The sequence below is a fragment of the Fringilla coelebs genome, assembly GCF_963513975.1.
Source record: "Fringilla coelebs genome assembly, chromosome: 12".
NCBI classification, from domain to species: domain Eukaryota; kingdom Metazoa; phylum Chordata; class Aves; order Passeriformes; family Fringillidae; genus Fringilla; species Fringilla coelebs.
The window spans coordinates 4,577,651-4,601,197 of NC_140038.1; the positions used below are offsets into that span (position 1 = coordinate 4,577,651).

Sequence of the window (23,547 nt, forward strand, 5' to 3'; positions counted from 1 at the left end):
ATCCTGGGCTGGGCAAAGCCTGTTCCAAACTGAAAAGCACATTTTTAATTTGAAGACAAAAAAAAAAAAACAAAAAAAACAACCCATCCCTAAATATAAACCCTGGGCAAACCCCTGCATTTTCTGTAACTGCCTCAATTCACTGTTTTAAAAGCCATTCTGGGGGAAAAGGATTTCTGTCCTTAAAGCAGCAGCTGGTTCAAACCATGTTCATATGATCCTCATTTATTAGGAACTCTGCCTGAAAGAGAAAGCAGCCTTTCCAATTCCCTCCGTTCAATATCAGTTTCGACATTGTAGATATTTAAGACACTGCTGCTTAATTTAGTAACATTTTCATTATCCCCAAGGATTCCTCAAGAACATTTACAAGGAAAACCATTTGTGTGAATTCTATGGGTTACTGATCATTTGGTTTTGTCTTTCTTAATGGGTATTTTTATAAATCTATATATTTCACAAAGAGGTTTTTTTTAAATTCCACACGTATCTCATCTCCCTGGCACGTGTGGTTCTGGATCTTGCCTCCCAAACCCACACGCCATTCCACTATGGACACCCATCCCAAAGATCTCATCCCTGTCCTCATTAACTCCTGCCCATTTGGGAGCTGTTTTCTAACTGTTTCCAGCACCACAAAAATCCATTTGAAAGCTCTGCAGCACCTCTGTAACACAAAGATAACTTTTCCAGATATAATCAGACTTGGAGCAATCTTTGTAAACTGCGCCATAACTGCACAAAAATCTTCTAATTAATCTTTCAGCTTTCCAGAATTACTGCAGGTGGAATCTGGGGCTGTTTCTTCTCACATTGCACAGGCACAAATTTGCCTTTACAAATACAGGGAATTTGCCTTTACAATGCCAGGGAATTCCAGATGTTTCATGTACAAAACCTCATGATTAAATGTTGTCAGGTCTTTGGAAAAGAGACTTTGGAAGAGGAAAAGCCTCCCTTGCAGCAGGATTATCTGGGGGCTGCACAGCCAGTGCTGCTGGGGATGGTCCCTGGGATCATCCCAGCCTCCTCCTGGCCACAGGGATCCATCCCACTGGCCAAGGCACACCCAGCAGCTGCCCCTGCCCAGCCTCAGCCCAGGAAAGGCTGGAAATCCCTCCCAGCCCTGAGATGCCAAGTGTCCCCCACCTGGAATGTGGCAGCAAAGCAGAGATCATGGCCTGGCAGGGCTCCCCTGAGCTGCTCCTACAACACATTCCACTGCTCTCTGACACCCCACAGAATGTTAAACATCTGCACTGCCAGCAGAGAATGCTCCTTGAAATTCCAGCAAAGCATGCTGGTGATTTTTGGAAATGCAGCTAAAGAAAACAAATGTTGGTGCCCCTCATTGAGAACCAAGGCAAGCTCTCCTCCACGTGTCAACATCAAGACAAAAAATCCTGAAAACTTACAACAGCCCAGCTACAGAACAAGATTTAGACACTGAGCAGGAAAAGCAGAGGTTCTGCTGAGCCCAAGCCCTGTGGAACAGGAATCAGGTCAGTGTTGAACACAGGAGTGGGACCTTTGCATGATGCAGAGAACATCTTGGGGAAATTTACCTTTTACCTCCCATGTCCCTGAATACCTGTCTGTAACTTTTCCACCAGCAAGCCTTGCCTTGAACACAAATGTGAGAGGCAGAAATTCCCAGTCAGTTCAATTCACAAGGGAACCATGAGCTCCATTCACATTAAACTGCACCAAGGAGCAACAGTGAGGACTTTCAGCAAGCCTTTTCAGACAAACAGTGAAGTGCAGTGGTAGAGACCCAAATTCCAGGGAGTTCAGCTCATCCACCATCCACACCAGACTCCTGAACTCTCTGCCTTGTTTGCATCACTACAGAAAAAAGGTCTCTAATTACTCATTACATTTTCAGGGCAAGAAATGACTCCTTTGAAGCCAAGGTGTTGTTTTTCCTACCAAGAGCTTCCCCAAGCAGCACATTCTGAGACCCCCAAAAAGGACAATATTTTGTCCCCCACGTGAGCCTTTGACAAGTTCAGGTTCATGCAGCATCTCCTGAATCTCTAATTGAGGAGCAGTCCATTATCAGAGCTTAATTAGAGGGGGAAATCGATGAAGATCATCTAGAAGGTATGAGAGAGGTCTGAGCAATTTTCAGTGATGGTTCAAATTTCTTCCCTGGAATTGTTTTCAATAATAATGAAAGCTTAATGCAAAAATAACAGTTACCCAGACATATTACTCTGCTGCTGCAGGACTTAATGTGCTTTGCAAACAGCTACAATTTCTGGGCCAGGATGGCATCAGCTTTTATCAAAGCAGCTGCCCCAGAGAACCCTGGAAAACAAGCCCAGAGTTCTTCACATTCAGGCTCTTCCTTCTGCACCTGTCCTGGTTGTGTTTTAAAGAAAGTCTTTACTTGCCTCAAACATCCTGGCACATTCTCATTTTATTTTAATAACAAGTCATATGTTAATAGATGCATAATCACAACTAGTTTTTAAGCCAAAATCTTCAATTAAAAATTTAAAATAATTACATGCCATGAGTAATCCAAGTACTAGAGACCCCAGCAAGAGCAAAGGCAGCAGGGAAATCAAGGGGAGGCAATGCTGCCAACCCCCCCAGCACACAGAAATCACTGTTCCCTGACACTGCAGGACCAACACTCAAAAATACCCATTTTCTGCTGGAATGAGCCTTTGCCATTGCTGTAAGCCTTGTCAGCCCTACTGAAAATATTTCCAGCATTTCCTTCTAAAGCACAAAGTGGACAATTCCATCAAAACATTTCTGCATTTGGTTTTTTCCATACAGTTTGCTCTGGCAGCACGAACGAGGCCGTGATCAGCCAGTTGCCACATGCAATCTCTGATTTATCATTACAGATACCCCTAAAGAAGCCTCTCTTGTTTTATTTTTAAATTTAGTTACATGAACACAGTGAGACATTTCATGTATAATACTTAAGATACATTGTCAGACACTGAATGCTGTCCTAGACAACTCAGAAGTTGATTTTCTGCTATTCCAAGAACTCACTGAAAGGCAATAACAAACAACAGCAAAGAGCAACTCTCACTCTTCTCCCACAAACACAGGGACTTATTTATTTCAGAGGCTTCAGACCTGCCATGTCAATTTTATAGGAGAATGAAAATGGAATTTTTTTGTTTGTTTATGATTTTTCTGGTTCATTATTAACTGCAGTAAATATTTCAGCAGAGAGAGAAAGTCCCCCCAAGCTGCTGGTCCCCACCCCAGCACCAAGGCAGGCCACAGGAAGGCCCTGTGGTGACCTCACTCAGCCCCAGCCCCTGCACAAACCCCCAGGGTGCTGGGCACAGCCATAAATTTGAAATATTGCCCAGATGAAGGTTGAACTTGTGACCTTGCCAGTATTTAACTGCCACTCTGGCTGTCCCAGGCTGAGCACATGAAATACAGTAACTACCTGTTTCCCCAGCTCTGCTGTCATCACTTCCCAACCTTATCTGAGGGAAATGCTACGGATTCTTTCATGCCTGGGGAGAGCAAAACAAATTTTTCCAGGGCTCTCAATTCATTACAGGTGTTGTAAATAACCTGGTAGCAGCACCCACAGTGAGGGGAGAGCACTGTCACTACAGCCAAGAGAGAATTGACTTTTCAGGCTCCAAATTCTTGTCTCCACCATGGCAAGTGTCCTGCCCTTGCATGGCCTGGACTGTGGTGACCTGTTGCATTTAACCCTTTTCTGACCCAGAGATGGGGCAACTGAGAGGTGTTTGAAAAACTCTTATTGCATTTTCAGTCTCATGAGAAGGGTGAGACAATACAGGTGTCATCACTCACACCATCACAATCAGAAGCCAACTATTTCCTAATTACATCAGAAGCATGGCTGGAATAAGCTTTCCCCGAGCCCTCCCTGGTACCTTACACAAAGCCAGGGTAAAACCCAGGTATGTTCCTGCCAGTTGAGCACAGCCCCAGTGTGACACACCTGAGGGCACCCTCCTCCCAGGGATGGCCAGGAATTTCATCCCCACTGCCATGGAAGGAGAATTCCAGTGGCCAGAGACACTCATTTACTTGCAGGGCTTTGTATCCTTGTCAGAGGACACAGAAAGGCTGATCAGGGAGCACAGGGACCTTTAAGAGCATTCCTCCAAGTCCATGCACAAGTCAAACTTACAAGTGGATAAATCAGGTTGTTTCTTGTTGTCATCTCATTGCAGGGCTTCCATACTGTTGTCTCCTTATCACAAAGTTCCACAACTTCTTGGTGTTTCTCGAGGGCAGCCCCTCAGAGCACTGACTCTTTCTCCTTCACACAGCAGCCAACTGACTGCAGTTCCCCTCTCACCCAGCCACCCCACTCTTTTATAGCACTCTTCTTCTCATTGCTTGCAGCTGTGGCCTGTTCAAGTCAGGCCTGCTCCTAATCTTTGTAATTGGCCCAGCTGCAGCTCCTTAGGGGTGAGATTACTTTCTGCACTATCTTTATTTTCTTATATTGTATCCCCCTACAGTTTCTGCCTGCAAATTTCAGTCAGCCCTACCTGGCACTGCCAGGAACCTCAGTCAAGAGGCAGCAACAGGAACACCCCTCCAGTTCCACTGGCCCAACACTGCCAAGCGATGGCATCACCCCCTTGGCACACAATTCCATGTCTAAACTGCCATGAGGAAATGCCATTAGAAGGAAAAGGATTGGCTGCCTGAGCACAACACCAAGTAGAGAGTGAAACCTCTTAGAAAAAACAAGGGCTTCAAGGAGAGCTGCAGAAAAATACAGTACCCAAAAATGAATTCCTTGTCTGAAACGCTGCCAGACTCATTTCCAAGAATGGCAGAAAAAACTTAAATTAAGCAAAATCATGGTGTTATTAGGTGGGGAGAAATGACAATTTGGTCTAGAAGGAAATGATCCAGGAATCAGGTAACAGTTATTCAAGCTATTCAAAATACAGTAACACAGAAATACAATTACTCCCCACAGTGAACTCTCAAGGAAAGTAGAATTAAGATTAGAACTAAGTAGTAAAATCAGAAATGTCACTATCTGAAATGCACTCTGTAGAATCTTTAATATATTTTAATACTCAAGCATAAAGGATTTTTTTTCCAGTGCCAGGTGTGTAACAAAACATCAGCATGGAAGGTCTTGGCAGAACATCCTAAATCTTCACAACCAAATGAAGAAACCCTTTACAATGGTTCAGATAAGGAGCAAAAGAGTTGCCTCAGTTCACTTTCATCCCAGGTGACCTAGCTGGATGTCCTGCACTAGGGCTTCTCTCAGCTTTATCCACAAGCTGCTTAATTGCATCATATCATTAATGTTATTAATTGCTGTCACCGCCCATAAAACACAAAACCAATTCTGTAAAATAGAGAGGCTGGCACTGAATTAAACACAGCACACATGAGGTGTTTTAAGCCATAATAAAGTGCTCTGAAGCCTCAAGCTTGAGCTATTTCCCAAGCCAGAGCACCAAATCTTTATTCTTTTAGCCAAGATACACGGTAAGAAAAATGTGAGTTTTTTTGCATGACTAGCTAGAGTCTGAGTGCTTCCTTTTGGTCAGAAAACCCTTCCTTTTGTTTCTAGAAAACCTTTCATTTATGGATGTTCAGTGAATAAATTTCTCCCCTCAGAATTCTTTTTAGATCAACTTTGTAGCACCACAGTCTACAGTAAAGCAAGTCAGGAAAGCTCTTGCAAGGACCCTGCACATGCCATGAAACTCCAGAGAAAGAACTGGAAACCCCTACTAGAGTCCAATCAATAAAAAAGAGATTTCCTCATGGAATGTTAGAAAGCCAAGGAAGGTACGCTTTTACCTGAATTTTTTTCCAACTCCTTACCAATTTGCTTACCCACTCTGCTTTATTTACTTTTTTATGTATAGTAAGATGCTTTTTAAAACTACATTATCAATATTACAGTACTTTTTCTAGTAAAAATAGCTTGCAAGAATAAGCAAAACAGCTGCACACACAATAAACCAGCATATTACCAAATACCTCTGCTTTTATCTTCTCTCAAGCTCAATGAAAACAACAATGTATTTAAGAATGATGAAAAATGCATTAGAGATGTCCTTTCCAAAGAGAGCCAGGTTGCAGTACCACAGGTTGACTTTCAGATGGGATCAGCCACACTGTGGCCTTGGCCCTCCATCAGCTACATGACATCAACCACATTTAATAGATAGAGCAGCTTTTAAGCACCCTCAGGTTGTATTCTAGAAGCACTTTGATTATTTGGCTATTTAGGAAATATTTATAACAGGACTGGAGGGGGCTCGGTTTTGAACAGGGCACAGAAGTGATCACAGAATAAACTTAGATAAACTTGGGTACTGAGGTATTGAGTCATCTGGAGAAGTGTTCTCTGTGCCAGTGAAAACCTGTGACCCACCTTGCACTGCCAGCTCTGCCTGCGCCTCCAGGGTGTCATTGCCACTCTCAGCGATGCAGGTGAAGGTCCCGGCGTCCGCCTCGGTCACGGCCCAGATCTCCAGCACCCCCCCTGGCAGCAGCTGGAACCGGCCCGACCTGCAACACAGGGACACACAGGTCACACAGAGACATGGCAGGGACACACAGGTCACACAGGGACATGGCAGGGACACGGCCTCAGACCTGCACACAGGGACACACAGGGTCACTCCATGGGTCATTCCAGGGACATGGCCTCACACCTCCACACACAGGAACAGGGACATTCCATGGGCATTCCAGGGACAGCCTCAGCCCTGAGCACACAGGGGCAGGGTCACTCCAGGGACATTGCAAGGGTCATTCCATGGACACGGCCTCACATCTACACACACAGGGACAGGGTCACTCCAGGAACATGGCCTCGGCCATACCCCAGGTCCCTGGGACACCCTGGAGCTGCACACACAGGGACAGGGACATTCCATGGGCATTCCACAGACATGGCCTCACACCTGCACACACAGGGACAGGGACATTCCATGGGCATCCCAGGGACATGGCCTCACACCTGCACACACAGGGACAGGGACATTTCATGGGCATTCCATGGACAAGGCCTCACACCTGCAAACACAGGGACAGGGACATTCCACGGATGACACCCCAGCGTGGGACACAAAGGAGTTATAATTACACTATCACATCCCACACTGAAAATTAAGCTCAACCCTATCAATTCCACGAGAGTAGCTCATCTTTTTGCACTTGCAGCTTCACTTGTTCTTAATTAAATGTGATCCAAGGTATTTAGTCAAGAGCAGCCAGAACTGAAAAAAAATGAGGTATTGTAATCACATAATTAAGAAAAAGGCATTCTGCAGATCCAGCTGGAATGACTGACTGCTTGGAAAGCTGAGGGAAGTACAACAGGAGAGGCTGTGCCTTTACAGCACAAGGACAGCAGTGCACATTATACAGTGTACAGGAGCTGAATTTCTGTGAAAAGGTAAGCCATCTCTGAGAGATGAAATACTTCAGAATAAGATACAGGTTATAAGAAATTCAAAATACAGACTTATCAGGTGACAAAGGGTCTGCACAGAGCCTCCCCCTCTGACTTGCAAAGGGCAGGGCAGGGTTTCTAACCCAGCCCTTACAATCTGTCTGCTTCTGCTGCTAAATGGGGCAGATCAAGGTGGCACTTCATGCTCAGTGCAGCACCCTCAGCCTGCAGCCACATCCTCCTCCACTGCAGCCATCACTGACCTTCACCTGACACAAGTTTGTACATGATTTTTCCAAGTTCCATCAACGCTCCAAGTTCCCACATGAAATACCAAATAAACTTTCCAATAAAATGCCAAGAACCCCAAGCAGGAACAACAAGTTGTGCCTGGATGCTGACCCAGAGCCATTCCTATTTGCAGCTGGAAATGGAGGAGTCTGGGGGAGAGGGAAGGGAACCTGGTGGCTGCTTGCCTGGCACTCTCAAGGGCAGAAAGGGACTGAATTCTGTCAATATATGAACATGACAATTGCCTTTTTTGGTCTCTATTTGGAATGAATAGCCAATGGACACAAATCGACCTCAGTGCTTTCTCCATTTGAAATTTTTCTAGAATTACATCAGTAGGATCAAACTCAACCTTCTTGGAATGATAAATTGTTGGGACACAGCGTTTTGCCTCATCTCAGTATTATTTATCAGATAAATATTGATTTATAATCCTGCTGTAACTGCTGATGAAATTTCTGGTTGTTACATTTAAAAGCAGAGGAAACAAAACCATTATTGGCATTAAGTGTTAAAAGCAACCTAAGAGATGTCCCTGTCCAGGTGCTCTGTAAGAAAAGCCACACTGCTCCCATGAGAAACACCAGGACTACAGAAAGGCTGCCTTGGAAGAAGTGCAGGGAATTTGAGTGAAGATATGAGTTTGCAGAATCATATTCAGAGCTTCCCAAATGCTGGGAAAAATGTCCCAGGCTTGCGTGGGAATGGCACATCAGACAGGCTCTAAAACCAGGCCTAAAGAAAAACACCAGAGTAAGACAAGCCTGGACCTTGACACATCCATCCAGGAAATTTTCAACCTCCTTTTATTATGTAAAAGAGCTGCTTTGGCTTTTTGTTCTTGCAGCAGGGAATGTGCTGAGGGTTGGGATGAAAGCAGGGAGCTGGATCTGCCAGGGACAGCAGGACATGGAGCAGGGAAGGAGCTGTGCCTCAAGAACTGCCACTGTCATCCTGAAGGAATGATCTAAGGCCATCAGTATGTCTGTGGCATTTTGAGGACATTAATGCCTTTTCCAGGAGATCCATTGTCACCCTCTGAAAGCAACACGTGCCTCAGGGTGCTCCTTTCCCACTGCCAGCCTCTGGAAAAGTTACTGACAGCAGTGAAGATGTTACTAAAACTATTAAAAACTATTCCTCCTTGTCACTTTAGCTTGTCCTGGGGGATCTCACAAACTACTTGCAGCATCAGAATATTTGTGGGAATTCTCCTGTTCAGCCATCTCAACATGTGCCATGTTTTTATTCCCTTTGATTATTTTCCTCCAGAAAGCCCAGAGTTGAGTTCAATTTCCCCATAGGTGATTCAGTGGAAGTTTAATGGAAGAAAACAATTAATCTGCCAGACCTCTTGGTGATTCCCTCTGTATGAATCAGCTGTGAAAAAATTCTGGACTTAAAGCAAAGCTGCTTTTATAATAAAGCAAAACATCTTAATTTTGTAAGGACAATGAAGCACTTTCACAAAAGAGTGAGGCAATCGGATTTCAGACACTGGAGACAAAGAATCAGCTTAATATAAAAGTGATAACATAATTTGAAGTGTCATTAAAAACAACAAAGATTGATCACTCAGATGTCAGGGAAGAGGAAAATCAAATTCCAGCCTTTTATATGCATTCCATACAGCCCTCACTTGCACCCCATAACGTACAATTACTGAGCTATCCTGGATGCCTCACTCACAGGCTCTTTGTGTTTCATTATCACAAAATATAGTGAGCCTTTATTAATTTACTGTAGTCAAACTGTCAGTTATACCCTGAGGTTTGGGCTTTTCTTCCCTCTTTTAAATTACTATTCCCCAAACATCTTATAATCTATTTGCTGTCTCAGTAAGTACAGCAGATAAAATTAGACAGTAAATTAGATTATTTTGTGGGATCTACTACCAGAAAAATCTCCATAATTACTCTGCTATGCTTAACCTTTCCTGAGCTGGGCAAGTGTAATTCACTTGGTAGCAATCACTCAGAACCCTGCAAACAGAAATGTGCAATAATGGGAATCTCTCCCATTTGTGGGAAGCACTAAGGAAAACCCTGCATTAGGGATGTGGATGTGATCCTACAATCACAGACTCCATAGAGCAGAAATGAACATGGCACAAGTGCCCTCAGCTGTTATCCCCTCACTGTAGGGAAGCATTACATGCACAACTGTGTTTCTGCAGGAATTTTTCCATGACATGAAATTTTGCTAAATTGAACAGCAGAAAGCTGCTGCAGAGCTTGCTGGACTTTACAGATATTCAAACATTACTGCTCGATGGTTTCGTTTCAGATGAAAGTTTTCATCCCATCTGCTGCAGGTTTTTCAGAACCTGTGGCACCTGCATTTGTTCCTTCTCCCACAGACACGTCCCAGTATAAATGAAGACACAATTTATGCTGGTGGAGCACATACTGATCAGTTTTCAGAGCAGATCATCTTCCAGACACTTCTCTGTGCCTGTGTCCCAAGCTCTGGGGACAAATCCACCTGGGCAGCCACCTGGAACTTCCCTTTCCAAGGCAGGAATTGTCAAAAGCTCAAAGTGACTCCTGCACTTGCTAAAGAACAGACCCTTCACACAGCAGGATCCTCAGCCAGAATGGAGATTGAAATAAAGAATATTCCAGAAAGGCTCCAAGCTGGCTCAAACCTGAAGAGCCACTCAGCCTGAACATAACACCTCCATTCTAACCTTTTGTACCAGGCAATGTGGGAGATTTTACTTTAGGAAGTTTTCCATAAAGGGCCTAAGATTTATTCCAATAACTTCATACTTCAGAGCCTTCCCTGCTTCCTTCCATTTCCCTCAGCATTCTCCACATTCCTGGCAGAGACAGCACTGACTTGGAGTCCAAGGAGCCAATGCAGCTGGACAAGCAGGATGTTCCCAGTGCTGAGCCCATGGATGACATCTGTCCATGTGCCACCTGCCACCATGGATCACACATGGAGCCTCCCTTCGCATTTTGGAGCTCCTAGAGCAGGGTTTAGTCCTTTCCTTTCTTTACAGACAGTGGAGTTTAGGGAAAACTATAAAATATGAAGATTACAAGCTGGAGCAGTGAACCCATTCAAGGGAAAGCTTCTTAGTCTTTAGTGGCATTCTTTCTGGAGAACCAAGAAGTCAGCAGTCTCTCCACCAGATTTCTTTAAAAATCTTCAAGTTAGTGAGTTCAGAAGGACTCCTTGGAGTTCTAAGAGCCTTGATCCAATGGAAACTTGGAGCACTGAGTAAACTTCCATTTCTCACCCAACACCCAAAGCTTCCTTCTCTCACACTCTAATTAATTTGGAAAATATTTTATCACAGCAACTAATTTCACAATATATTGTATTACAGGCTGTCTGAACAACTGCCAAGGCTGCCATCACTCAAGTTTACTCATATTTATCCATTAACATAAATCTTATTGCAGTCTTCAACAAATAATCCATCAAATTTAATCGCTTTTCCTTTTCTCCAGATCTTATAACAAATATTTAATATCAAAACCCCACCACTCCCTATCCTTAAAATTCATCTATTTTCCTATAAATACATGCTCCTGTCCATATTCTCCTTAGGAATACAACTTGAAAGGCAAACGTTCTATTTTGCATTAATTAATTACCACAGTTATGACAAAAGTAAAAATAAGGTTTTGTATAAAACCCTTTAACAAGGGGTCAAAATTAGGGATAACCTCCCCATGCTGTCTGAGTTTTGTTTCCTAAGGCCAGACACACACAGAGAAATGTCCCATTATATATGGGCATGCCTACATATATGTATTTTAATATTTGGGCTGGAGGTGTGCATAAACAAACCTGGGATTTCGGAGCTTTTCCCAGGCAGAAGGGATATTAAAACCTGCCCAGATGAAAAGAATCAGTTTTTTCTTGGGATAAAGAAAATCCACGCTAAGAAAGTCGTACTTTTATATCAAAAGGGGATTTTAATACAAATTAAATGTGATTTAATTTGTAATTACATTAACAGACCATGCATAACAAGCTAAGGTAGCTATTTAGCAACAGTAACTGCAGGCTTTTCTCCAACAAAGAATCTTAATTTCTGGAGATTTTCCAGTTATTCTATTCACACCAATAACACAATAGCTGGAGGGTAAATGGGGTTTAAGAGGTCTCTGTTCTCAGCTCTTTGAATCTCTGCCCTGTTCAGCCCCAGTCACAAGCAGCAGACTTGGGAGCTTTGGCTCAGTTTGCTCACTTGAAGGAACAATGAAAAAAGTTCACTCCACAGGAAAAAGATGAAATTTCTACCTTTACCTACCTTAAAACTCAAGCCTACAATGAGCCCACGTTTCACTTTAAGAAAAGAGCTAAGTGTTGCAAGAAGAATAAAGTCAACTGGAACACATACTTGTAATAAAAGGCAAACCACTAAAAACTAATGCTAAATATTCTGAAAAATCAGGTTAGACTTGGATCAAATGGTGTACATTTGAAGATCAAGTATATTTACTAATGTTATGCTCCAGCCCTCCAGAACAATTTCTCACTCTGAGTTATGAGAAAAAGAAAATACCTGTGAAAGCCTAAGAAGTTATCATGGTAACCTTACAGAATGAGGGAAGCAAATTCCAAAGGGAATTAACAGCACTGGAATCAGTGGTGGGAAAATCTGGGCTTTAAGTCTCAAAAATCAAGAAAATAAAAGGAGAGCTTTAACCTCCCTGTGCCCTGAATGTGCCACAACCTAGAGAAGGACAGGGCATCAAAACTTCCCAAAGATGTGACATGCCATCACTTTACATACAGGAACAACAAATTCAGCTCTTGCCAGGCACATTTATTCTGCCATTTCACCCCATTTGATTGTGCTGCTCTAATGAGTCTGCACCAGCTTTTGTAGGGGAGTGAGTTCTTATATTTATAAAACCCCCTGAATTTAAATCATGTGCCTTCAACTGACACAGCACCATCTCTCAGGGGCTGTTTGTCATTTCCCACAGCAGCCTCCCATCAAAGACAGTTCAAATTACCAGCCCCTGGATTCTTTTAATTTAAGAGTTGCCAAAAGAGAGATATATTATATCCCTGGTGCTGCAGAGACTTGAGCATTGTTCTGGCTGCTTTCTGTGTCACAATTTACCTCTCCTTGTTCCATGATTAACTTGGCTCCCCATTAATCTCACTGCTGACTTTGAGGGACATGGAAAACATTCAAATAACTGTTTGAAATCCTGGTTCTAGGAAGCATGTTCATTACATGGACAAAAATGGCCTTGAGAAGATTTGTTCTGCTTTTTTAATATGGATTTCCTCACACATTATTCTGACTATGCCAGCAATGGCAATGTGTAAGTTCTCACTCTATACATCTCTGAAAGCTCACTGACTTTTTGCCATCATGCCTACGGTTTTATTATTCTATTTTAATGAGAAAATGTGTCATTTTGCTTTAAACACTTATTCTTCCTTTCCTGTGGGACCTTCTGACACAGAGTGGACATTTCCAGTGCAGAAAGAATGAGTGCAGGGCTCCACGTCATCCTCCTGTACCTGTAGCTTCCTCAATTGCTGCTTCTACTCCAGTGCCAGTCTCAAAGTAATCTATTCTTAAAAATCTCCCTGCTTCAGACAAGATTTCTTGGCTTCAAATGGCTGCAAAAAAATACCCTGAGACTGTTCCAAAGCCTCCCTTATCCCAAGACTGAACGTTGAGAATTTGGGATCAGGCTCTGCTCTGCAGGTTTCAAGCCCAAAGGAAGGTGTGCACTAACGCAAACGCTGACTCAGCTGGATTGCTGCCATCAGACACGGCCAGGGCTGTCACAGCCTTTACTCACCCGTCAGTGGGAAGCTCCTCCCCGTTCCTTGTCCACCTGACGAGGGGAGGAGGGAAGCCGGCAGCCACGCAGGGGAACAGGGCGCTCTGCCCGGCCAGGCGGCTGAGGGAGGAGGGCGGCTTCAGCAGCACCAGCTTCTGTGGCTCCTCTGCATCTGCAACAGGACAGGACACAGCTGGCACCAGGTGCAAACTCAGCAGATGCTCATGGAAATAACCACCAAAAACCCTCTGAAGCAAAACCCAAGCAGCCAAAGAAAATCACAAATGAAACCTCTAATTCCTTTCCTGCCCCTCCAGAGGATTGGATCCCCACCTCAGCCACAGCCTCTGCCAGCCTGGTTACCATTTCCTCCAGACATGTAAAGTGATTCCCCACTTTTGGGATTCTCACTCTTCCAGCTCCCTGGGAAACTATTCCAGCTCAAAAGTACAGCTCTGAAACTGGAACTTCCACCAGATAGCAGAGATTTAGGAAAGAAACAGGTTTGAGTTTGTCCAGCAAGCCTTGGGCTTCATCAGGGGAGCTTCCTGAGGAAGTGCTTTTACATGCTGGAAAATGAAATTATTGCAGCAGTGACTGACCCCGAGTAAAATACAACAACCAAGGAACGTGCATGCTGAATAACACCAAACAAGAATGCCCCACCACAGCTTTCCATCCTTATGAAAACAGGGAATCCTCTGAGTGGTTCTACATTGGATTAAGCTGAGAGGGGTTTGCTCCTTTTTCTTGCCACCCTTAAGAAGAAGCAGGAGGCAGTGATATGTTTATCCAGTCCCTGCTACAGAGTGTACCCAGCTGAAGTGAGCTCTACAGAGCAGCTGCACTCAGGGCTGGGTAAGCCCTGCTCACCCTGCATTGCCAGCACTCTGAGGGCTGTTTAAAGGTGCTATGGCAGCAAAGCTCCACACCTGGGCAAAGCTTTAAACTATTTCAGGCCATCTAAAATGGGGGCAGAGTATTCTGTACCTACTCTACTCCTGCTCCCTGAATGAAGCATCTTCTGTGTCTCATCACACACATATTTGGCTGTTCTCTCACTTGGGCCCGAGGTGATACTCACAGGGATTTCAGGAAGTTGTTGTTTTGGTGTTCTTCAGCTTAAAACACTAAAAATAAAACTGAGTGTTCACAGCACTGAGCTCAGGGCACACATGAGCTCCAAGGCACAACACAAGGAGGAGCCAGGACACTTGGGGGAAGCAGAACAGGTGGAAATCCCACGTGGGAGTCGGCACAGGCAGAGGCAGCCAAGCTCTGAGCAGCCCTGGATCAGGCAGCCCCACCCCTGCAGCTCTGCCCACATTCCTGGCAGGAACTGCTCTGCCTGCCCTGCTGTGCATGGGGAATAAGGAGGAGACAGGGACCTGGAGCAGCACGTGGAGCAGCCAGGCTGCAGAGCAGGGATCCAACACCTCCAGGCAGCCATCCTTACACAGACAGCAGCCAGGATCATTCCCTGGAGACAGGACTCTGACTGCTGCAAGCTCCCAGGTAAATAGAAACTGGATCCCAGAGTCAAGTGACATTTTTCCCTTGCAGTCCTATGTTTGAAAGCACCCACTGTGAAGTGGCAGAGCTCAGAAATGCATCTTTCTGCTCAGTGCTAGCCTGGTATCAGCCAAAGCAGAATGTTTAAGCAGCAGAACACTGGCTGAGGATGCCAATCCCTGGGATGCAGGAGTGTGCTGGGTGTGTTTCAAAGCCTGGGAAGCAGTGGTGGGTTCACTGTCAGCCCCACATCAGATAACCATTTAAAAGAGGAATAAAGTGAATAAAGAACAGATTAATTCAAATCCTTCTTTCAAATACTTCTCAGGCCAAACAATCAATTACAGGGCTGCTCATGACTAAGGGAGCTTTCCCTTCAACAGCTTAATCCCACTATCTAAAAACAAAGCCTGCTGGAAGGGATTTTACCAAACTTCACCATCGATACTTTTGGATTCATGATGGAGCAAAGAAACAGCATCATTTAAACTCCCTAACACAGCTCTATTTCATCACTTTCAGCAAAGCATTACAAAAGCAAGGAAACTACAGCTGGAGCAAAAAGGATTCAAAAGATCAGTGTAATATGGAAGTTTTCAAGAAATCTTCAGTTTCAAAAAAAAAAATCAGCAAAATCCTCAGCATTTGAAGGGCTGCAGAAACATGAAGGCAATCCAAACTACAGGAATTCAATCAAGCATCTCTTCCAAAAGTGCTTTTCTTCAAACCCTGTGTCCTTAGCTGGAGAAGAGACAAGGCTTTGGAAAGGCCAAAGAACTGAATGAAACAGTCCTACTTCAAGCATGATTCATTTCCAGCACCCCAATTTCAAAAGAGAGCTATAACTGTAAAAACTGGGGCATTTTACAGAATAATGTAGTATTCTAAGTAGAGAAGGGTCTTAGTCACAAGAAACAGATTCCTTGGAAGGGACCCCTGGAGGTGCCCCCACCTGCCTCAAGTCCACCTGCCGCCCACACCAGGTCAGTCCAGCCTAACCCTGAGAGATTCCCAAGGTGGAAACTCAGCAACTCCCTCCAGCAGCCCTCGAAGAGTAACAAGGGAATGAGAATTCCAGCATGGAGGCTGATCCAGAAAAGACAGCTCTGGGAAGAATTAAGGAACGTCATATGAAACACAGCCTGTGTTTCCCTAGTTTGGGAAAGCACAACTCCCATTCCTGTCCTATTTTTGGTCACTTTTCAAACCTTTGTATTAGAACAGCTGGTGGTATCACTGGGAACAGAACACACTGAATGTGCCAACAGTTTACATCAGCACTGGACTTCTGTTCTAACAAAAATATCTCAACATTTCAGCACAACAGGCGAAGCTGAACCTTCCAAAATAAAATGTCACCCCCTCTGAGGGTTGGAGACTTCCCAAAAGGTCCCATTGCTTAGACAATCAGAATTTCCAGAATATTGGGACAATTAAAAGCACCTCAGCTTAGGCATCCCATGAGCAATGGACTAAGCACCAATTTCTTTGTGAAGCTTCCACAGGGTTTGAAACATGGGATTCAACCTGAAAAAATACAGAAGTCCCCAAACATTTATACTCAAAGAAACATTCAGTTCCCCCTTTGTATATATATACAAAGTGTATATATGTATACAAGTGTATTACTGGCAGCTTTTCAGAATTTTTTCCCCAAAATGCCTTAAAAACTGAACCATTAAAACAGGAAAGCAGCCTGTGAGTATCTCCAGTGTCCAGCCCTGAAGAGTTCAGGGCCTGCAGCAGCTCAGTGCAGAGAGCAGCAGTGGGTTCCCAAAGTAAAGGCAGGGCAACCCTGATGATGATGGGGAGAAAGTGATGCACCTGACTCCATGGATATCAGAAGGCTAATTAATTACTTTTTATACTGTATTATTCTATGCTATAGAATCACTACACTACATTATACTATGTATATTATATAGAATATATATATTATATATTTTATATATATTAAATATATATACACACACATTCTACTATACATATATATTACACTATATTACATTCCTATTATACTATACTGTATTACATTACATCTAAACTGAATCTGTACAAGCACCCAATTCAACTCAGCTGCCCAAAATCTTGTGACTGTGTGCTGACTGACAGTCTGCTTGTCCCTGACAGGCCAAGGAAACAAACCACCATCACTCTGGGTAAACCATCTCCATATTGCATTCTGCTTTGGAACAACACAGGAGCAGCCAATGAGATAAGAATTGTTTTGATCATTCTTTTCTCTGCTTCTCTCAGGTTCAGAGAATGTTTTGACCACTCTTTTCTCTGCTTCTCTGTCACCATGATATTTTCTGAATAACCTCTTTGCCAGGATTTCTTCTCCAGGGAAGCTGAGAAGCCTCAGAGAAAAATGTAAATAATAATGATCTGATTCTCTTCTCCTGTGTTTGCTGCTTTGGAATGTGGTCTGGAGGTTGTTTACCAACAGGTGCATGTTTGATTGGCTCCATGTGAATTGTTTTAACTTAATGACCAATCACAGCCAGCTGTGTCAGACTCTGAGGAGTCAGCCATGAGTTTTCATGACCATTCTTGTTAAGCCTTCTGATGTATCTTTTCTCTGTCTTTAGTAGAGTTGTAGAATCTCATTCTTTTTCTATAATATGTGGAAGCCCTCGAGGGGCATCTCCTAAGTCCTTCCCCTGTTCCTGTCTGAACATAGGTGTTCCTGAGCCACTCCCTCCCATTTCCCTGATTGGCCCTAATCCTTGCACTGCCCAGAGACCGAGGTCAGCCAGGAGGCCCCTGGGGGAGAGCTGGACCTTGGGGAGGTGTGTGGGTCTGGGACAGGAACATCTCACTGTGCAGCTGAATTAAACACCCGTGGATATTATGCAAAGGCCCTTTTTGCTTCTTTACCTTGCAATTCAGGCTGCAACAATGATCTAATATCATAAAATAATAAATCAGCCTTCTGAAACATGGAGTCAGATTCCCATCTCTTCCCTCCCAAAGACCACACTTCTCTCAGGTTCAGAGCACGTATCCCACGGCTACCTGGCAGGACTTTGAGCTCGGCCTCGTCGCTGTACTTGGGGCTGCCGGGGCTGTCGAGGGCGCAGCGGTAGAGCCCGGCATCGGCGTCCGAGGCGTTGCTGAGCAGCAGGGCTCCCCCGGGCAGCTGCAGGAGCCGCGGCTCCGGGGCCAGCGCCTGCCGGTCGCGCTCCCAGCGCAGCAGCGGGGCCAGCTCGGCCGTCACCTCGCAGCCCAGCACGGCGCTGCCCCCGCGGGGCACGGAGGTGGGCTCGGGCTGGCTAGTGAACCTGGGCAGACCTGCGAGAAAAGCAAAGGGAGAACAGGTTGGAGATGTTCTGAGCACGACAGCCAAGACTGGAAGTTCAAGTCAAGAGTCAGGAATGTAGTTTGGGAAAAGTTAAGATGTCGTTGTGAAAAACGCCAATCGCTTGTTTTTAGAATTTTAAAAGTTTAACAGTAATAAAATGGTTATAAAAATAGTAATACAATTAGAGTCATAATAATTTAGACAACTAGGATTAGGACAATATGAGACAACAAGAACAGAGAGTTACTGGGTACCTTTTTCTGGGCAGCATAAGCCCAAAGAAGGACCCACATTAACAGAGGATTAACCCTTAAAAGCAACAGCCTGTTGTATATTAATACACCTCATACATGGTGCATAAATTCCATTCAAGAACAGGATTCTGTCTGGGCAGTGTCAGCTTCTTCCTCATAATCCTAACGGCGTCATCCTACCCGAGCGAGGTAGGAAGAAGTTAATTACTCCTTTCTCCTGATAATGGAGCAATACATTCTCTATCTCTGAAAGACTGAGGTGTCCTGTGACTGCTATCTCAGTGCGAGTCTTTTCTTTAGAAAAAAAATAGTATCTTACATAGCATAGTTTCTATTTTAACATTCTGTTATAACCTAAAACTATATTTAACACACTACTTAAGAGAATAAATACAGCATTACTTTCTAACACAACACATACAATATTCATTTTAATATTTGTGAAAAGCCAATCAAAATAGGGATTTTTCACATCACTATAAGACATGAAATAACACAACGTGGACATGCTGCTGTTCTCAAGGTAAAAAGGGAAGTTTATTTTCTGACTTTAACATTTGTAGATTTTCAAAAGTGACAGTCCATTGGAGGGTGACAGTGCCACCTCTCCAATGACATGGACAAACCAACAGTCCATCAGATTTCTCCTCCTCCATAAAAGAATGTAAAACAATAAGTTATTTACAGAAGATGTGTGAGAAAACTCGTTACAAGAATGTAAACATCAGAAGGCTTAGAAAATCTTAAAAAAATCAGGGTGACCTTAAGATGCTCTCCAACTCTTTAGAGCTGACAGGACAATGCTGAACACGGATGGTATAAAGGCAAACAAGACCTAATAATCACAGAATCCTGGAATGGTGTGGCTTGGAAGGGAACTTAAAGCTCATTCAGTCCCACCCCTGCCATGGGCAGGGACACCTTCCCCTATGCTAGGGTGCTCCAAGTCCTGTCCAAGCTGGGACACTTCCAGGGATGGAGCAGCCACAGCTTCTACAACGCAGCCCACACAACACCTTCACTTCCCACCTCTGTGCCGTGCCACAAGGCAAACATTGAGATAAATATTTGCATATGAACATTCTCAGTGTGGCTGACACCCAGGGCACACCACAGAGGTGGCCCAGCAGTGCTGCACAACCCATGTCACCCTTTCCATAAAAATGTTCTTCAGAAACACCCAGAGCCCATTTAATGGCTTCACAGTTGGGCTGGGGAGGCAAACCTTTGGGGGAGTTGTGGGAAGAGGCTGGGGACACGGCTGGAGCCACAGGGGCACATCCATGGGGGCACATCCATGAAGCACATCCAAGACAAGGAGGACACAGGACAGCAGTGAGGGAAGTGTGAGGCACAGTCCTGGAGAGAGCTGGTCAGAGGAGGAGGAGGGAGGGGAGGAAGGGCAGCTGTGGGTGTCACCCTGGGGAGACCAGGGTAGATCATGAGGCTGCAGAACTGGGTATGAAGGCAGGGAGTTGAGTGTGGAAATGGGGAGCAGGCAGGGAGAGTACTTTAGTTTGGTTTTAGTTGTCAAGAAATTAAATTGATTTTCCGCAAGTCAAGGTTGTTCTGCCATTCCAGTAACTGGGAGTGATCCCATCTTGACTCAGTAACTTTAATCTTATTTCCTCTCCATCCTGCTGAGGGCACAGCTGGATGGGCAGGCAGCCACAGCCACCCCATCCTAAGCATTCTGCACAGGAAATGATCAAACCTGCCATAGTTCAACCCCCTATTTTCACAAGTCTCACTTAATACCTATCACAAATGCCCTGGGAATGCACCAGTAGAAGGACTAATCCTGCAGGACAGCCAGACTGAATCCTAACAGAGGAGGATTCATAGATCCTAACATTTAGGATTAGGATTTATATATACTAACATACAAATCACTTCTGTCCTCTCAGGTTCCTTCCATAACCCTGTACAGCTCATCTCCAACTGTTACATATTTTCTTCCCTCTCTTGAGTCCCACCTGGGGACTCCTTCCAGAACTTCATTCCTCCAAGAAACTTTGTTTCTAGTTTCTCCTCCCAATGTACTTCCAACCAACTTGCAGTCCTTTGATCTTGACCTTGTTTTGGCATAATTTTGCATCTTGGATATTTATCCATCAGTCCCTCCAAGGTATTCACAGGAACAAAAAATCCAACTTCTTTCTTTCAACTTTCCTTCTGCTTAATGAAGCTACAATCTTTAGTTTCTCTCCCTCATTCCCCTAACACCATTCACCTTTAACGATGCAGAATAGTGGGATAATTTTGGAAGGAAAGGACACAGCCAGAGCAGAATCAGTGACAAGGCCAGAGCTGGTAACTTAGGGTTTTGTCCAGTCAGACCTCAAAAATCCCCAAGGGGTGGAGACTGCACAACCCTTGGCCAACCTGTTCTACCTCACAGAGCAGAACTCCCTCTTTAAACCCAGTCAGAACCTCCCTTGCTCCAACGGACCCCAATGCCTCCTGCTCTCCCACCAAGCACTCCTGGCAGAAAGACAACCCCCAGTGCCTGGAGTAATTGAAGATCACAAACATCCACAGAAATATTACAAAACCGCTTCTCTGTCTATTGAAAAGATCTTCCCCAAAGATGGAACCATCTCAGTGGCTCTGCACAATCAATCCCAGAACCCAAGTAACCTTTTCCTCTCCTGAATCACCCATCCCTCAGACCCAGCACAATCCCAAGGCATCTCTGCACCTGCCTGATCTGCAAGCTGTGCTCAGAAGTTCCATCGTGAGTCAGTCTGGAGCATTACTTAATTCTTCCTGTGAGACCATGGAGGCCACAGCAAGGGTAGCAAGGTCTCCTCCTTTGCCACACTCACTAATTCAGTGGGTAAATAAGTTGTTCTTACAGCTGATGAGGCTGTTAACCCTGAGCCTCTGAACTCCAGTCTCTGAAGCATCTGTCCTTTCTGAAAATCTCCTTCTTGACAGAACCCATTATATACTCATAATTGCCTCTGATTCTTATCTCTCTCAATATTCTCATTTATTAAGAGCCCTGCATATTAAACCAGTTCTTTCCCCATCCTGGGAGGGAATCCTGGGCCTCCTCCTTTAGCCAGGTGACCCTGTGACTTCTGTTTTCACCTCACCTTTGCCATCTCTGTGCTCCCAGCAGCTCCCACTGGTACAGCCCCATACTGGCTACTTCAAGCACAAGCAGGAAAGCTCCTGGAGGACTGAAACCCTGCAATTTCTCACATACAGCCCAAATATCCTTTTGTTTTAATCCCTGACAAGTGCTGCTCATTTCCTGGACAAGACAGACCTTGTGCCTTCTGTTGTGTGCAGGTGCTCCACTGAGGTTAAATAAGCTTTATTCAAGATGGTTTCATTACTCATTGGAAATGAAATTACAGTTCATTTTCCAAGTCATCTTAAATGCCACTAAAACCTGTATTTCGTCATAGTCCTGTGTGATTTTAAAATATACATTTTAACCTAGCCTATAATTTTGTCCTAAAGAGTAATTTTCTCTTATTCTACAATTATTGGCAATTTGCACTGCTTAAAAGCCTCCATTGTGGAGGAGGACCCTTTGCTTTAGCTAACAAACAACCACAAAACAATCATGATGCATTACAAAAAGCACTCCAAATCCAGGCCTTAATTACTATTAATTTGGAGATCTGTTTATAAATCCAGGAGCAGGTCCCAGAGTGCTGGCACACCTCCTGCAGCAGTGAGCCACTAGAAAATACCCTTTCATCTCCCAGCCTAGAACCTTTCCATTACAGAGCTGCTCTCTTCACAACATCAATTATCAACTTCTAAGCCAGCATTTCCTGAACTTTCTATAATCATTTTTAGAGGCATTACCACGTAAGCCAATTCAGTCTAGTTAAAACTACAAACACTTTTAAAACTATTTTGAAAGTTAACTTTTTAAAAAGTTGATACTTTTTTTCCTCAATGCTTGGTATTTCCCAAACACTTCAACCAAGAAGGCTGAGCAGGAAGGTCTAATGATGAGTAGAGTCCCAGGATGGTTTGGGTTGGAAGGGACCTTAAAGCCCATCCAGTGCCACCCCCTGCCCTGTGCAGGGACACCTTCCACTGTCCCAGGGTGCTCCAAACCCTGTCCAGCCTGGCCTTGGGCACTGCCAGGGATGGAAGATACACTCCTAATGGAGGAAGCAGCTCCCACTCCTCACCCACGTGGTGCAGGGCAATCAGTTGAAGACACCAGCCCATCTTCTGGTAAATGAATGTCATGATAAATGACACTTTGGGCCTCTGACATTGAAGACAATTTTTTCATGTTTGCACACACATTAATCATTCTGTGGCAGTGCACATACATTAGGTATCGATTTCAGGACACAAAAGGAAAATACTACTGACCTAGCAAGAATGCAGGTTAATAAACTCAATTTAGGAAGGATGATTTTCCATTTGGAATGTTCTCCAAACACAGGCAGGAGAACACATAAGCAACAGTGCACTCACATGCATATAACAGGGATCAGATGCATCCCAAACCCCCCCATTTCTGCCAGGACAATGCAAATGGCAGAGAAGGTGGGGAAGTCAACTCTGTGCCTCTTTTCTCCTTCCCTTTTGTTTCTTCCTTCCCCTCATCCAAGCCCAGAGCAATGGCAGGAATGTGAATGAACAATCTATTAATGCAAATGTGGTGCATTCAATCAGCATTCCCAGTCTCAGCCTTACTGAGATTTGTGGCTCATTGTCTCCATTTCTGAAAAAGATGTGCCTAGAAGAGCAATAATTCCCATGCTCCTAGAAAACACAGATGGTTAAAATTCTGGCTGTAGTCTCGTGCCCTCAATGGAGCCAGTATTTCATCTCCTAGAGTCTGCAGAATCAGGGAATTCACCGCCCTGAGCCAGATGCCAATCTAGTTCAGCAGCCTCCCTGCAACTGCAGCCAGTGCCAATCATTTCCAAGGAGACTGAAAGGAAAAAAGCTTCATTATCAACCATGACTAAATAACTGGCTCACCTGAGTGCAATAACTGCAGAGTCACACCTGCCTGCG

The 23,547-nt window shown here is 44.3% G+C and overlaps 1 protein-coding gene across 3 annotated transcripts in view; it reads right to left on the minus strand.

Moving 5' to 3' along the window:
- NEO1 (neogenin 1) overlaps window positions 1-23,547 on the minus strand; it is a 168,979-nt gene that overhangs the window by 82,363 nt on the left and 63,069 nt on the right. For all 3 annotated transcript variants that reach the window (XM_084213595.1, XM_084213594.1, XM_084213593.1), the window contains exons 3-5: window positions 18,001-18,276; window positions 13,489-13,642; window positions 6,383-6,519 (exon numbers count right to left, since the gene is read on the minus strand). In XM_084213595.1, coding sequence (XP_084069721.1) covers window positions 6,383-6,519; window positions 13,489-13,642; window positions 18,001-18,276 — 567 coding nt within the window. The remainder of the gene's footprint in view (window positions 1-6,382; window positions 6,520-13,488; window positions 13,643-18,000; window positions 18,277-23,547) is intronic.